At 34.0% G+C, this 18,009-nt stretch overlaps 1 protein-coding gene across 1 annotated transcript; it reads right to left on the reverse strand.

Moving 5' to 3' along the window:
- Window positions 1-623: 623 nt before the first annotated feature.
- Window positions 624-13,849, reverse strand: LOC125877134 (VIN3-like protein 2). The gene is made up of 5 exons (XM_049558455.1): window positions 13,712-13,849; window positions 13,534-13,595; window positions 8,606-9,284; window positions 2,293-2,612; window positions 624-2,097 (listed from the first exon to the last, which is right to left on the reverse strand). Exons 2-5 carry the CDS (start codon window positions 13,553-13,555, stop codon window positions 899-901), a joined length of 2,220 nt encoding a protein of 739 aa, XP_049414412.1. The 5' UTR covers window positions 13,556-13,595; window positions 13,712-13,849; the 3' UTR covers window positions 624-898.
- Between the last annotated feature and the right edge of the window lie 4,160 nt (window positions 13,850-18,009).

Genomic DNA, 18,009 nt, shown 5'->3' on the forward strand with positions numbered 1-18,009 from the left:
AGAATGACAATAATATTGAATATTTGTTCTTTAGTTTTACATTGGGTTAGACAATTAAAATACATAATCTAATTTTAATTTCCTTTAATATTTAGTCATGTAACTAATACTTATTAAACTTAATTTTAGCATGATTTAGTACTTTTAAATTATGATCATTTTCATTATGACTTGTTAATTTGCAATATTTGTTTTACGCGATTTCATTTTTATTATTTTTGTTAGATATTTTAGTGTCATTAATCATATCATATTGTGTTATATTTTTAAAAAACATCTTATATAGTTGTATTTTTGTAGGACTAAAGAAATATTTGAAATACTAGTAAATTATATGTTTGTATGAATACTTTACCGGAAAAACCCGAAAAAACCAAAAAATCCGAAAAAACCCGAATTATATTGGTTTGGTTTGTTTTATAAATTTAAAAATCCGACACAAATGGTTTGGTTTGATATTTGAAAAACCCGAACCAACCCGACCATGTACACCCCTAGTCAATTTCTCTTCCAAACATTCTAGTTCTTGACGTCCACACTAAAAGGTACAACTTAGGATGAGTATCAAAAAGTTCATGGTTTAACAAATCAAGAAAAATTTCTTCTACAAAAAGAAGAAGTAGTAAATATCGAATCAGATTTTGTATTTCAAATTATCTTACAGCAATATCACTTTCATTCCAACTCCAATGTCATAACATCAGAGAGAAATGTGGATGAATTGGGTAGAACCAACCTATAAGGAAAAAAAAAATTCAAGATGGTTTAATCGTTTACATCATAAATATGAATCGACTAACAATCACATCGAACAATTTGGGAATCAAAGAATTATGTTCAGTTAAGCAGCGACTATAAATCATGAAGCAGAGGATAGAGGATCCACATTCCGAATCCTTTAATGCCAAAGCTTTAGGCAAAAGCCTGCCGGAACTACAGAAGCTCTCTTGCTTGAAATAACATCAGAGAAAGTATCAACCAGCTGCCCGGCAAGTGATGCTGGATCTTCGATTAGGGTATCAACAAATGCCTTGACAATCCTAACATCTTGTGGTGTAGCTCTTAAGCTATACCAGGTTAGGAACTTCTGCCTGAATGTCTTGTCAATATGCCCACCACACTCTAACCATCGAACTACTTTGACGTAATACTCAAAATCCTTATCTCCAGTACCAGCACATTCTTCATGCCATTCTCCAACTCTCTTCTTCGAAGAACAGCCAACTTGTGGTCCATCCTCCTTCCCTGATCCATTATCGAGATCCTTGCTGCAATGTTCTGATTTTCCTTTCCGCCCAAGACTTCCCTTCACAGTCTCCATCTTGCAGGGTGTAATAGGTAAGCCAGCTTCCACACTACCTACAAACGGTGTAAATTCTAAGGCAGTCTGGAGAGGTGCATTTGACCCATTATCAGTGCTCGTCTCTTCTGTTGTTTGAACATCTGAACACTGCTTGTTCTCGAGATTTACAGCATCAGTATTTGGCAAGGAGGTTACTTTTATAATGCTATCTTCCTCATCACCTAAAGATACCATTACTCCTTCATTTCCTATATGACTTTTACTAGCAAAGGCGATCGTGGTGCAACACAAGTCTGTAGAAATTGCTTTATCAGTGTTATCACAACAAGAAAGACAATTATCCCGTCTGTTCTCATCCTCATTGCTGCATAGCACGATGTTATTAGTTTCATCCTCCACTGAAGAAGGATTAGAAAGGTTGCTGCAATTTGTTGGTGGACTTTGACTTCTTTCAACTTCTAAGCTTTTCATGTTCAGATTAGATAGTTCATTTCCAGCTTTACTGGTGCAGAATTGAACTTCAAACATTCCCAGTTCTCTCTTGCTATCAAGGGAAACAATCTTGAGAACATAATCTGTAGCTGGCATCAGATCTGAGAGCACAAATCTAGTGTTTGGGGAAAACAATGTTCGAGTTGGTTCTACTGGATATTCCATTTCAACAGCTTTCCGATGCCACAAAGTGTAACCAACAACATTCTCCATAGATGACCCTTCAGAACTCAAAACAACAGTCACAGATGAGGTAAAGACATCCTCAAATCTGACGAGCTTTGATTCTATCACCTCGCAATCTAAAAAATATAGCCCATGTAAATGCTGATTACTTCACTCGACTTAAATCAAATGAGTACCAAGCTTAGACAAAGAAACCAATAAAGGCATCACAATAACACATGAAGAGAAAGGGGAATCTACAGAATCAATAAAAAGATAAGGGCAGTATCTATGTACTGCACAAACAAACCACAAATTAGAATGAGTATTACCTTTGACCTTAGCATTAGATGGCATTTCAGATACTCTCTCAGAGAGAAGGGCATCTATGTACTCAACAGCCAAACCACAAAGTTGCTGAACTGCAGGGCCAAATGAGAGCCTGTTCACTATACCTCTAGCCATCTTCACAGGCAAACCAGTCAAAGGGCCAACATCTGCTTCAAGCTTGTTCACTGCTTCATCAAGAACTTCATACAGCTTTGGGCAATTTTCGGCACCAAAAGAAATTTTTTGGCTCAATGAAAGCCTATAACATAATATGTCTACGCGCCTGGTATCTCTTGCTACAATCAGTTGTTTTTTCAAGGAACTGCAAGAATTGGAGAAATAGAACATCTTTAATCCTAAATAATAAACATAGCTTGCATTTTAATTATAGAGGTCTGTATCTCACAGTAAATAAAAGAGTTTATGTACATGTCATTAGTTCTTTGACATTTTTCCTTTATGGATTCAACAACCATCTCACTAAACTAGTCAGCCGCATCCTGACAATAGTGGAAATAGTTCACTGTAATTCAATAATGCAATTGAAAATTAACTTCACAACAGAATTTTTTTAACATTTTGTAGCAGAGTCCAAGGAAAACACGTAGGATAATTATAGGTCAATTGCCAACTAAGATAATGCATAATAATGAGGTTCCTCAGGGAACACACTGATCTACAAAAAAGCATCAAAGAATCTACGAACAACAACAATTAATACACCTTAGTCCCAAAAAAGTTGGGGTTTGCTATATGAATCCTCATTGATCATGTTATCCATTTAAACTCATGTCATGCCAATAGTATGCAAATACAAATAAAAAGTAATAGAAGTTCTCCATAATTTTTTGAACCTACAAATCTCTAAAATGCTAAACCACTACTATAAAGTATAGGGCAGAAAAAGTGCTAACATGTCTAAAACATATTTTCAACTAATAGGCATTGACTACAACAATAACATAACCCATGTAGTCCCACAAGTGAGGTGTGAGGAGAGTAGGATGTATGTAGACCTTGCCCCTACATTTGTGGGGTAGAGAGGTTGTTCTGATAAACCCTCGCCTCAAAAGAACAGTCATCGACTATCTAGATTTTTTATCCACTGTGCCCCACTGCGCTATGTCTGCATGGGTTCCCAAAGATTTTAGGTCCTTAGATGCATTTTCCTCCTCTTTTAACACTTACCCTCACAATGGTTGCACACCTATAGACCGGTGCATTACACTGCAGATCGACGCATGACATGAACAAATTATTTCAAGAAACCTTCGGACATTTTCCCCTCGATGTGTGCTACTTAAACATTCTAGTAATATTATCATTTCTAATCTTGTCTAATTTAGTATGACCACAAATTCATCTTAGCATCTGTATTTCTTCAACATTCTTCTTGTAAATGTGTTTAACTTTCACGACCCAAGAATCACTCTCATAAAGCATTGTTGGTTTTATAACTATTCTAAAAAACTTACCTTTCACTTTGGTAGGCATCTCTCTATCATATAACACCCAGCAACACTGTTTTGTTTCAACTACTCAATTCTGATTCTATTTATAACATCTTCATCTATCATTTCATTCACCCAGAAAATTGCCTGCATGGAAAAAAAACACAAATTTCCTATCTTCTTAACCTTGTTCCATTATTGCTTGAAGCTAATGACGTTTGAATTAGCAATAACATGAAAACTTGCCCCCTTCATCTTTGGGTGCAACAATTCATCTCATTCAAGAACTTGCTTGGACAGCGTTGCAATCTTTCTTCTCCGGTGAAATCTCGCCGCCGCACTAACCACTCATCGGCCATCTTCTTCACCGGCCCCAAAACTCCCTCTGACTATTTCTCTTTCACTTTCTTGGACCCTGACTCTAGGGTTTTTTGTCACCATCGCAGCTCGTCCTTCACTGCCACTGCTCCGGCAAAGCACATCTACTCCAGCGACTCTAGAGTTTTCTTTCTCCATAATTCTGGGTTGGGTCTCAAGTTTCGAGGGCAGCAGCAGAACACGGACCGCTTACCTCCACCAGTGCTCCGATGAAGTACCTCCTATCTCCTCTTCAAGTTTCAGGTTCTATCTTCCCAAATTATTCTAGGTTCACATCAGGTTGCCTTCAGTTTTTGGTTTTCAGATTTGTTTTCATTGCTATATGCATATTTAGAGTTATATTTCAGATCTAGTTTTCAGATTGGTTCCCTATATTGTCTTCAGATCTATCTTTCTCATATCATTGTTAACTGTGTAATATTGCATATCTCTATCTCTTGTTCACTTTGCTCTTGGTTTAACTCTGCCCTCTGACTCTTCGTTTCTTGATCCATAGTGCCATATATTTCATAGTTCTTGTGGTTTCTCTGGTGTTAGTATTTTGGGTGTACCCATATTCTAGAGCTAGTTGCTTCTGTTCATTCTGTATACTATTTCTTGCTTTTCTTCGGTTCTTATTATAGTTAATTAGTCCTAGACTCTCCACTTGATTCAATAGTTTTAGTAGATTCTTATTTCGCTTACATCTTGTTTAATTTACATCTCCTTTGGTGGCTTTGGTGAACGGTGGTCGAATAGGATCATGTCCAGGGGCAAGGCGAAGGGATGGTACATGAGTTAAGTGACCTCATCTTGTATCATGTTGGTTAGACCTTATGTTGTATTATGTTGGATAGTTCATCCGTAGCTAGGGTAAACAAGTATGGGCTCAATGACAATCCCTGGTGTAAATCCATGATTACAAGAACTCCTTCGCATTCCCTACTATAGTTCTCAGGCTAGTGAAGACTCTTTCATACATGTCTTTTATGACTTTTATATATTTAATAGGAATTCCTTTCTTCTCCGACACGACGACACGTCGACACCCACCAAAGAACCTTTCTTTGTACTATCATATAATTTTTTTAGGTCAATGAACACCATGTGCAAATTTTGTCTACGATAAACTTCCATTAATCTCCTCCACAAAAATGTAGTCTCAAATGTAGATCTACTGGGCATACACCCAAACTGGTTATCTATTACTCTTGTGGTGTCCCCAAGTCTATGCTCTATCACTCTTTCTCAGAGTTTCATCATATGACTCATAAATTTAATGCCACAATAGTTTGCAAAACATTGAATATCACCTTTATTTTAATAAAAATTGGAAGCAAGGTACTCTTTCTCCACTAGTACAAAACGGTAAAAAGAGGAAACAACAAAAACTAGTTTGGTATGTATGTAGTGTTCATGAACTGTAGTCTGTATGTGTCAATCCCCAATCCAAAGATTTTTTGGAACAAAATAGGAGTTGTTTACAAACTGGCTTATGGAGATTAAAATATCTACAAAATCTATCCTTCAATAGGATCCACAAAAGGAAGTGACAGATAGACTCACAGATTATATCTATGCTTCCCAATTTTGAACCATCGGAAGACTTAATGAATGCTTACACTGAATAAGCATTATGCATCTAACATCAGAGAAACTAGAAAATAAGCCAAATATCATGGAATAACTGAATGTTTGGACAACATAATATTAACAGTAGATTTGATTGGATGAGGAGAAAGTACTATAAACCACAATATTCCATAGGTAAAACACCTAAAAAGATGTTTGAACTTTGGAAAGATGGAGGGTCGTCAGAAAAAATCTGTTAGACTTCCTAAATATTGATGGTGTCATTCTTTTTTGGATGGAATAAATAGATTTTCTCAAACACTGTCAGAGAAGTTAATCTATATACATGTTCCATAATTCATACATGTGATACATTGAATACAAGTCTTATTTTTATTGGTTTATACATTTATTCCATCAGATGTCCCAGTCAATTATATATCCAGGGCATGGAAATTGCAGTTAGTATTTATCAAACTGACAAAATGAAATCCAAGTAACAAGCCCAAAACTAGATTTCCTTAGGAGGTCAAACTTGTTATTCTAATGAAGTACAGTTAGACTTCGCATAGGCTAGAAGTGTCCAAGATATAATAAATGTTACACATCTGCCATCAGCAAATTCATTAACTATACAGAAGACCATACTTCTTTCTTCTTTTTTACAGTGGTGTCAAGGTCAACTTAGACACACCTCAACTAATTCCACCAGGATGTTACCTCCCACCAGCACAAGTACGGGGTAACTCTACTCACCAAACAGGAATCCATACTTTCATGAATATAAAATAACCTTGGTAGCACAACCAACATGTTGGCACTGATATCTGCTTAGAATGGTCTTCCCCAGTAGTCCTAGGAGTCCCTTTGACACAATAAAGGTTAAAATGCAAGGGCTCATAGCCAGCTGCAAATCTAACCCTTTGAGTCCATTACCCACAATTAGTCGATCATTTTGACAATAACACAACAATCATCTCACAAACTCAAATCATATTATATAAGTGGATTAGATAAGCAAGTATAGACCACACCAATAATTGGGACATACCACACTTACGTGGGATAAGAAAAACATGGTGAATCCAAAGACATTGGTAACAAATAGCTTTTAAACTCTAAGACTTGGATTAAAGCTTCAAAAAAAAAAAAAAAAACTGGCAAAATATATATAGGAAGGAGGAAAAATTCAGAAAATATGTAATAGAAATTTGTACTCGTATGACCTTAAAGGCTAGGAATAAAGCAGGCATCAAAAGCTTTGGTCATGCCACAGTGTCATATGGTTTATCCAGGAAACATTGCATATAATGGGCTAACGTTCCATTGTCGAAAAAAAAGGAGTGATTTGAAGATCTCAATACATTCATCTTTAGCACGTGTTAGACATCAAATTTCAAAATTGTTAATAGCCAATCTGACAAGCTTGTAGCGGCACAACAAGCTCGTTGAGCTCATAGCAAAGGAAAGGTATTCTCCACAGCTCCCACGAGCTCAATCATCAATACAAGCTTAGGATTGTAAAATTATGCAACACCAGACACAAGGACAAAACTCCTCTACAAATTTTAAACTGAAATCATGGTTTGAAGCCTTAATTTACAGATTCATCTCCTTGTCTTCCTTGACACTTTTTCCAGAAAGTGCAAAGTCTGAGCTAACACTAGGGTGATGCCCAGATGTTAATCTGATAATCTTTCCTAGGCTGGTTTCAGGACATAGGAGGTCCTCATCCACCACTGCATGTCTCAGATCACTCAAGCTATTCATCTTCCAACCAACCTCACTCCATCAGTGAACACTTCCTTTTGATGAAAAAATAAGAATCTTTTGTTCATTTTCACTTGATAATTGTTTTAACAATGTTTGCTTAAGAATGGCCTTTTTCCCAGACCACTTATATAGACTAAAAGACTTGACCATTGAATAGTAGCATTACATTGTGGTTAATCAAAGGAAGTTCCGACAAGAACAAATTCTACAAATTATTCATGTTGGAACTTTAAATGGCTACTGGATTTAGAGAGCAACTTTTAACACTTATCTTATTTGTCAAAAATAGAGGTTGTTAGTCCAACTATGTTTAATGGGGAAAAATGTTGGCTGGTCAAGAACTCGCGCGTCCAGAAATATAAGTAACAGAAATGAGGATGTTGAGATGGATGTGTGGACATACTAAGTGAGATAATACTTTAATGTTCCTATTTTGCTAAGAATCTATGTTAAGAGTTCTTGGAAATTAAGCTTGAATGAACAAGTCTTAGATCAAGTCAAATTATAAATAAGCAAGAACACACACAGCTATGTACATCATAGATGACACTTGATTTGATTCTTCATTAATACTTCATATATCATTACCTTCTATTTTCTAATTTGAACCCTTAAGGAAAAGAAATCCCCCATATCGGTTAATCATAAGAACAACTCTGATTAACACAGAAAAATCAAAGTGCACTTTCATTCAGGCTAGCAAAAATGTGCACACAATGATCTACAGTCTAACCACCAATGGGAAAAAGAGAAGAAACGAGATGCAAATATACATTCTCATAAGCGATTCAAGAAAAAAATAGGAAAATGAGTAAACGGATTCTGAACACTCTACAATTAGGCTTTTTCAGATGCTCATGTTGAGCATCTGTTGTGATAAATGGTCCAGAGTGCTAACATAAATTTGATGGAATTACTTATTCCCCAAAACACAGCATATTAATCCAAAGATGAAAGTTAAGTAGACAAAACCTTGACGACGATAAAAATACTTTTATAAAATAAACCATAATACACATAATTTCAGAAAAATAGAAAGAAAAGAAAAAATTGGGATGTGAACAAATATAGATGATATGCGGAAAAAACGTACTCTTTCTTATTGTGGAATCATAAAATACAAGATCAGATGAAGCTGTTAGAAGGCAATATAAAGAGTTACCTGAGTAGATCATTAGCTTTTCCACAGGATACACAATAAAAGGTGCCATTATTGCCCTTGTCTGATTTATCATTTGTAATACAAGATTTTCCGTGCTTCATGGCACACTCAAGGTGGCATGACATCCCACATGAATCCCCTTGAAAAGGAGGCTCTGAGCTGCAAATCAACCATAGACTAGGGTCCTTGTTGTCATCATAGTTACGGCAAATACAACATGAACACCTTTTGCAAAATACATCTTGGCAACTTAATTTAGCTCTGCAAGCCAAATTTTTGCAGTACACAACATTGGCTAAACTAACATTAGTATTTGTTGGTGAAGAAGTATTAGCTTCAATAGAAAAACGGCTTGGATGCTCGGCCTTTCTCTGCCTTTTGGAACTCCTCTGGTCACTCTCTGATGAAGGCTGCATTTCAAGATTAGATGTATTTTCATGCTCCAATGATTTCTTCTCAGATACAATTTTCAGTAGGTTTTCTATTATTTTTAATTTTGTCAGTCCAGTATACTTCCTTTCTTTTCCCATCTCTGCACATAATATCTGCAAAATCTCCTGACGGCTCCAAGATTGCAGCATTTCAGGGGCACCATGTGACTGCTTTGATAATTCATAAACTAGTTCTCTCTTTTCCTCCATACTTAATTTACTGCACTTTGATGGATCAAGTGCAATACCTAGAACAAGAAAGCAGGAAAAACTTCAAACAAACAGGTTTGTAAATTATCATCGGATAAAAATCACTATGGTTAGCAAAGTACATTGGACAAGTCCATAGTAATTAAAACTGGGACATTTCTTTCTTCTCTTTCGTTTAAATCTTGTATTTTAAAATTATTTTTGTAATGTCATCTCATTTTTGAAGGATCTTCAAGCTAATTTTGTTCAATTTTCTTACTGCTTGTGGCTTCCCAGAGTAATGGAACATATTTTAACTGCAACCAGATCACCAGAAAATGTGAAGAAAAGCCATCATGTGTAATCAAATGCAAGTAATAGGAAAGAAAGAGAGATCACTCAATCAATAAACTAAAACTAGTAGATCAGATATATACCTCATATTCATTTTGCTCTATTTAGGTCCATCTTGTCCCAAAACTAAATATTTTATCTTTTAAAGCAAATTTGGAGATCTCTAAAATTAGAGATTCTCTATATCTAACACTTGCCACAAAACTGATAAATATATAGCACTAACCAGATATGGGGCATAATATAAGTATAACTACAGCTAAACATTAAACCGAAGTTCCAAATTAGTTGGTATCACCTATATGAGTCATTTGCTTCTACCATATTCTGCTCTTAGCAAAATTTCGTTTGACTCGAAGAAGTTGAAGGTCGTTTGTTCTATCCTAAGTTACCCTCATTGATTTCAAAATATCATACATATTTAGAAACAATGTCCCGCCATGTTATTTAAGTGTACTCTGTGCTCGTTTAACACCTTCAATTATCATAGTGTTGCTTCTATAGATTCGGTGCATTTGGCGGTCTAAGTAGGGTGATCAAACTATGTGAGGCACCCTCCTATTTTATCCCCTACAAATTATACCATACTCATGTGCAATAGCTCACAAATCACACATGAGAGGTATACCGCACTAGGCAAGCCCTGTGTGACGAGCTTGACCCAAAATACCAAACTTCTGCTATCGCTAGCAAGGGATTTCAAACTTGAGACCTCCATTATGGAAGTTCCAAGCCAAACCATTTGAGCCACCCCGAAGGATATCCCCTATGAGTGATATGTGCACTCTCTATCACAGTGATATTCTAAAAAAATTTGGATGAGTTCATTTGGAGTTCACAGTAAACATGATCAAACCATCTAAGAACAACATCCTAGTATATTCTATGTGTGTTCTACTTGTACCTTTTGTTACATGTGATCATTTCTAATATTATATCTATATGACCGAACATCCATCTTATATTTACATTTTTACGGTGCTCCTTTTTGAGGATGTAGTAGGGCCTTAAAAGTCCAACATTGAGTCTTATGTAACACCTTGGTCTCACAATTGTCTATCGAACTTGTCTTTCACTTTGTTAGACATCTTCGTATTCAAATCGCACCTTCACACCATTCCTCCATTTCAATCATCATGTTTGTAGTTTGATTTTTTTAAGAGAATAATTTACATCATGTTTTAGTTTTGATATGTTACACCTTCACTGGTTCACAACAATCTCCTGACAACTAAACTTATATATCTGAGATGTCTGCATCTTAAATGTCACAATCTGTCCTAATCTCATCTCAACATTATTGTTCTTATAGTACTATACTTACATAGTACATATGTTTTACCCTACTTCTACTTGACTTAGAACTCTCCCCTTTTGAGTAAGTATTCACAATTCCAACTTTTTACTGGCTCACTAGGTTTTTTTTTTGATAAAGTTAACTGGTATTATAAACAAAGAAGTACACCAATAGTGAACTCCTCTAGTAATTACATCAAAAGTATAGAAGGTTTACCAAAAAGAATCTAAACACCTATCTCCCTCATAAACTATCTAAGAATAGGGTGATGTCCTCCGGATCGTTGAGAATAGAATGGATACACCAAAAGTAAAAGGTCACTCAACAATTCATTTTAATGCTTTGGAAAGGGATACTCTTGTTCTCAAAACATCTCTGATTTCTCTCACTCCATATTGTCCAGTGTCCACCATATGCAGGCAGGGACAATCTTCCATCTCTCCTTGTGTCCTGACTGATTTCCATCTCTATTCCAACATGCTAGGACTTCTGCAGTATTTCTAGGCATGGTCCATGTGATACCTCTCAAGTTAATGAAATACTTCCATAGTTTCTCAGTCACTTTACAGTGCAACAAAAGATGGCTTATGGTCTCTGTCTCAGATTCACAAAAAAAACATCTGGAGCATAAGTTCTTTCCTCTTTTCATTAAGTTATCAGATTGTCTTGCAACAAGCCATGTGAAGTAAGCCACCTTATGTGGTATCTTCCCTTTCCAAATTATCTTCCAAGGCCACAACTCCTTGGTTTCAGTTGAAATGTCTAGTAATTTGTAGGTTGATTTCACCTTGAACTTGCCATCTTTCTCCAGCTTCCATGTCAATTTGTCTTCCTCACAAGTAAGGTTCTTGGCTTGTTCCAAGGTATTATAGAATTGAGTCATTCTCTCCACTTCCCAGTCATTGAGGAACCTTCTAAAAATCAGGTTCCATCCTTGTTCATTTCCGACTTCTAAAATTGTAGCCATTTTTTGCTGATTGAGAATATAAATGTCTGGAACTGTAGTCTCAAAGGTGTTTGTCCCATCCATATATCATTCCAGAACAAGGTTTTCCTCCCATTTCCCACATTAATCACAGAGTTACTCCAAATTCTCGGCCACTGATTTCTAATAGTTCTCCATAGGCCCACACCATAAGGAGTATTAACCTCCTTAGTAGTCCAAGGTCCTTCCTTTCCATATCTTGCAAAGATAGTGTCCTTCCATAAGCTCTGATCATCTGTTGCTAGTCTCCAGAGCCATTTTAGCAGTAGGCTCTTACTGGCTCACTAGGTTATATTAATAATAACAATAATAATAATAATAATAATAGGCCCAACATTATCAGCAAATATATGAACATAGAACATCATCTTGTATACAAAAGGTTAGTGCATCTATAATTATAAGCTAAACTATACGCTCAAACCATATCTCTAGTGTGAAAAAATAAATAAAAGTTTGGATAAGTTGGTGCAATACTCAAGAAGGCATTTATACATGCATTTTTTCAACTTGAGCCAAGTATCTATCAAAAACAACCTCTCTACCTCACAAAGGTAGAGGTAAGGTCTGTGTACACTCCACCCTCACACCCACCCGGCTTCCACCCTCCTTAGACCCTACCTTTGGGAACATTGGGTATCTTGTTATTGTTGTAAGTTGGTGCAAATCCAGTTACAAAAAATTCCTCCATATCTACTCTCATTGTTTTAACACTTGTCAAAGATCCATTGATTATATGTCTTCCCCATTTATACATTTCATGTTAAATCAGTATTTCATAAGCACCCTCTAAAAGACTTTCATAGCCTTCTAACCATATGTTTTCTCTACACCGATGACAATATGTTGGAGATTGTTCCTCTCCCTATAAATTTTCAACAATCTTCTCACCAAAAGAGTGTCATCTTCCCACAAAAACTGAATAACAAAATCCTTTTTCCGCGCGGGTAACTGCCTAAGAGGAAGAAAAAAATCAGAAAGATCATTTGTGCAAGAGTAGGAAACAAAAAAAGAACAGAAAAGGTAAATTCTTTAGCTATTTCTAGTTTGACTTCACATAATAGCAGCACTCAATTTCCATGATTAATTCCAAACTGATCATATAATATGATTGTGTCATCGTAAGGTAGTAATCACCTCCATTATTCAACTGTCCTCATAGGTGATCCTCCTTTTCTAAATTGTAAAATGCGAAGGATCACAACACAGTAAGGCAAAGAAAAAATGGCATAGTTGTCATCTTCCAAATATAATATAATAATAACTAATACATACCCCAGAAGAGTAGGTAAGTAGGTAACCATCAATCCTAACACCCATTTCAGTAAACCAATTTTTTTTTTTAAAAAAAAATCACAATGTGAGAAAGAATAAAAAACTATTTTTTTTATACGTATGAAACAGTAACTAAATTTCATTTCATACTATAATATGCAAGAGATAATAAAAATTAATTATATAAAAAAGAAAATAAAAAGAGATGGGATCAACACCATTTCGTTAGCAATAACACATTAGCAGGATGAAAAATAAACAGATCAGAAATTTTAACAGTTACTTCTTCTATCCCAATTCATTTTTCCTTAATTTGATCAATTATTGAAACTTGATTTGACTTTGTGTGACAAACCAAATAATACTCCTGTGAAATTGCATGATTCACCATTGTTACCTTCAAAGGAAGAAGCATCCATGGCTGCAGGTCCAAAACAAACCAACCTTGCAGCTTAGCACCTGAAACAGCACAGATGTGATAATTTTGACCCAATATTGAACAAACAGAAGATAGATATACACAAAAACGTATTGCTCATCAGTTTCATGTAAAAGAAAATGGAGAAACGAAATACCAGAAAAAGGAGATTGGAATTGAGGTCAGAATCGAGGAATCCATGAAGAGAGATGGGGTCTTCAACGTGGGCTTTTCGGTACCCGAAGCAGTAGTGATAGAGAGAGGTAGTGGGGTCATCTAGTGGTTGGTTACAAGAGGTGCAGATTTGGAGGACTAAAATTAATATTATATTTATGATAATAATAATAATAATATGGGCTAGTAATTACGATACGTAAGCCACGAACTATAGGACAAATTTTAAAAAAGATGCTCTTAAGTGATCGGAGAAAAAAAAAAAGGTCTCCATGACTATAAAGATAGAATGTAGATATAAAGTAGCACATGTTGTAAATAATATTTGTAGTTGTGGACGATCATTATTCCTTTCTGTTGAGTAGTGATAATATTCATATCTTCATTATTTTTTTTATTGATTATTTATAATTGGCATATGTGAAAAGTTTGATTAATTTATGATATTTTGTTTGAAAAATATTCATTTATGTCATTATTTTTTAATTTCGATTTTATAAAATTATTTTTTATTTCAGCAAAATCTCAAACAACTTTTTCATTGGAGTTTTAGATAAAATGTACTCTTTTTGTTTCTTTTTTCTCAAGAACACATGAAGAACGCCAAGAACTATCAAATTTCCAACTTATATTCACGAGATCATCTCAAATTTCAAGAGTAGCTTCGTTAGATATCAAAACTTAATAGAATTCAATCTAACTCAACAAGATCTACTTGAAATTTCTTCAAAGTTTTAAAACTAGAACATCCTTTAATGATAGAGTTTTCTCTACAACTTGAAATCACTTGAAATTATTATTATAGACTAAAAGAACACCAGGGAGCAAAGATCTAGTGTCAAAAATAACAACAAAACACGAATCAAAGTCTTTTTTTTTGAATATTTTTCTAATAAGGGCGGATTTTTTTTAACTCCACAAATGACTTTGAATTTTGGCTTTTTTTAACAAAAAAATAAATAAAAAAATTAATGACGTAGCTAAGTTATAATTGGACACGTGTAAAAAAATGATTTTGCAAAATCGGAGTTATAAAATAATGGCATGAATGAGTCTTTTCTCAAATAGCAAACTTTTAACCAGATGAGATAAATGAGTTTTTTCACAAAGTTCAATGACACATTTAAGTCTTTTCCCTTTATAATTTCATATTTTTTTCACCTTTTGAAATATTAATGTTATAGTTACAATACCTTTGATGTTCCTCACTATAATCATATATAGAGGTATTGTTAAGGATGTTTGATACACTTGAAAGATAAAAGAAAGATATTTATATTATTTTTCTTGTTTTTTTTATTGTTATTCTTGTTCTTGATTTTACAACACGTGATCAACACAATTCTAATTTTGCTCCAAGTTCATTTTTCTACTCCTTTCATCCGCAAGATATGATTAAATGCAACTTGTTTGTATAAAATTTAGTTGTAGTTCTATATGAGCTTACCGTCTTAAGCCTTGATCTGTCACTTTTAATTATTTTAATCCTAGCATGATTTGTTTGTGTGCAACACTTCATCTAACTTATCATATGCAAACATAAAATTTAATTTTGAAGATATTAGGCAGTAACATTATAATTTGATGAAAATTTTTGCTTCATATTTTGTCCCTATTTTCAATTAATCGTTTGGTTGGTATTACGATTAGATTAAAGCTACTTTTGTATAATACTTTACTTGTTACTATTTTGAACTTACTGATTTTTTACGATAACTTTTATTATGCTGAATTTGTCAAAATTTAAATTAGTGGCACTTTATATTTTTGATACTAAAACTCACCTACACGTTAAAGGTCTTGTTATACTATTACTCATGGATAATGCAACGTCAAGTCAAGATAAAGTGAAGACTATAATTATCATTCGTCATCATATGGATGAAAGATTGAAGGTTGAAGACTTGACAATGAAAAATTCACTTGAATTATGGATTGATTTGAAGGAAAGATATGACCATCTTAAGAAAATTAAATTGTCAAAGGCTCATTACAAGTGGATTCACTTTCAATTACATGATTTTAAAATTATATAAGATTATAACTATGTTGTATATAAAATTACTTCACAGTTGAAATTATGTTGGAGTGACATAAAAGATGACAATATGTTAAAAAAACTCTTAGTATTCTCATGCCTCAAATATGATATTACAACAACAATATCGTTAAGGAGAATTAAAAAAAAATATTTTAATTTGATCTCATGTCTTCTTGTGGTTAAGCAATATGATATTATTTTTATTAAAAAAATCATGAAAATTATCTACTGAAACTACTTCATTACCAAAAGCAAACAAAGAAGAAGTACATGACCAGTCTAAAAGAAGATAAAATAAAATTTAAGATAATACTAATATATGTGAGCGTGACAATGATGATAATAAAAAAAATATAACAATCGTTATAGTCACAATAAAATGAAGAACGATATACATTCTCAAAGAAATCCTTCATGAGATAATTGTCATCATTGTAGCATGAAAGGTCAATGAAAGAATGAATACCTGGTGCCTAAACATTTTGCTAAGCTTTACCAAAATTTATTCAGAATTTTTTTTTTATATCTTTTCTTCTAATATCTGAGTGAAGTCATACTTCACTTAGTAAAATGAAGCTAAAGTAGAGCCTTCACAAAATTATGATGATATTATTGAAGTGAATTTAGCTTTCAAAGATGACGATTTTATTGACCTTGGTGATATTACTCATTTGGAAGTTGAAGGCTTCTTCGAAGATCAAAATTAAAGTTTGATCATTTTATTAGGAAAATTAACTATGTTGTTATTATATTTATGTATTTTTAAATTGTTACGTTTTCTCTTATGTTGCTTTTTTTTAAAAAAAATACTTGGCTTTTCTTGAAATGTTATTAGTTTTTATGTATTTTTTATGATATACTTTTAGTTTTAATTTCACGAAGATAAATAAAAAAATAGTCTTCAATTAAATATAAGATCGATAAGGGAGATATACTCCTTTTTGATAGTGCTACAATTCACACTATATTAAGAAAACAATATTCTCTAATTTGAAAGGACCTATGTCAACACAATACCTGACAGTAAAAAAATTGATTAAGAGCTCTGAAAGAGAGATTGCATTACTACTTGAGAGAACTATTGATTATTAGCAACACATTGTATTGAATCAAGTTTTAAAAAAAGGCTTGTTAAATTTCAAGGATTCACCAAAATGGTGATCATGTTGAGACTGCTAATGAAGGAAAGATTGAATATCTTAATATTACTACAGTAAAAATGAGGGGGAAAATTATGCATGAAAAATCAAATATAGTTTCTTTTAGGTTATGACATACAAGTATTGATATGATTGAGTTGCATGTCATAAGAAACTAAAGATTTACTCATCTTAATGAACTTATCATTTGACATGATTGGTTGGATCATATCAACTTTAAAATGATGCGCAAAATTATTGAAAATTCGCATAGGAACACTTTGAAGAATCATAACATTCTTCAATCAAAGAAATTCTCTTATGTTGCTTGTTGATGAGTTGATATTTTACCGACTCATTGGACTCGAATTCTTGAATTATTGTCATATTTCTATGTTAATTGGGGGGATATGAGGCACTAGTTCTCTTGTATGTAGACTTGAAAAACAAAGTTTGATATACTTAAAGAGAAAAAAATTATCAAATTACACCGATGAAGTAACTGGCTTCCCGCGGGAACCAACAAGTGTCTCGCTGGCTAAATGACAACTTGAAAGGAGCAAAGCTACCTCAATACCAATGCTGCAATTGGCATGGTAGAATGTTTGATCACGACTCGTCAATCCTAACGAAGATGGTCTTGTGAGAACTGAAGGTTGACGTGGAGAAGCGACTGGCGCTCCACAATCCTGGATCAGCATTTCACAGTCCAACACAAGTTCAAAGATGGAAGTTGAAGGATAAGAATGCAATTATGAAATTTAGTGCCTCATTTGGAAGGTCCAATGATAGGTTGGGGATTTGTATAATCATGTACCGTTTTCTTCTTCCGAATTAGAGATAGCAGAGAGAGTTCTTTATTTGGTAGAAAAATTATCTATAGAGTATAATGAAGGACTTTTTAACTTGTAGAGAAAGAAACCTCAAGTTTGTATCATTCCAAGCTTGGATTTCAAGTTTGTTAATTACATTAACTTGAAATATAAATTTCCTACATAAATATTGTCTCTATTTCTTCTTTTATAAGTTGCTAAATCCTTAGCTAGGAGTGTGTGTGCTTGATGGGGGGTGTAAAACCCCTAATAGGTATTGATTAATCAG

Source organism: Solanum stenotomum, chromosome 9, assembly GCF_019186545.1.
Source record: "Solanum stenotomum isolate F172 chromosome 9, ASM1918654v1, whole genome shotgun sequence".
In the NCBI taxonomy this organism is placed as follows: Eukaryota; Viridiplantae; Streptophyta; class Magnoliopsida; order Solanales; family Solanaceae; genus Solanum; species Solanum stenotomum.

Bases quoted from the DNA above. Each gene is read 5' to 3' on its own strand.
- LOC125877134 (XM_049558455.1), bottom strand. From the start codon at position 13,555: ATGGATGCTTCTTCCTTTGAAG. The intron at 9,285-13,533 runs GTAACAATGGTG...TTCTTGTTCTAG, and splicing joins GGATGCTTCTTCCTTTGAAG to GTATTGCACTTGATCCATCA. The intron at 2,613-8,605 runs GTAACTCTTTAT...CAATTCTTGCAG, and splicing joins AAAGCTAATGATCTACTCAG to TTCCTTGAAAAAACAACTGA.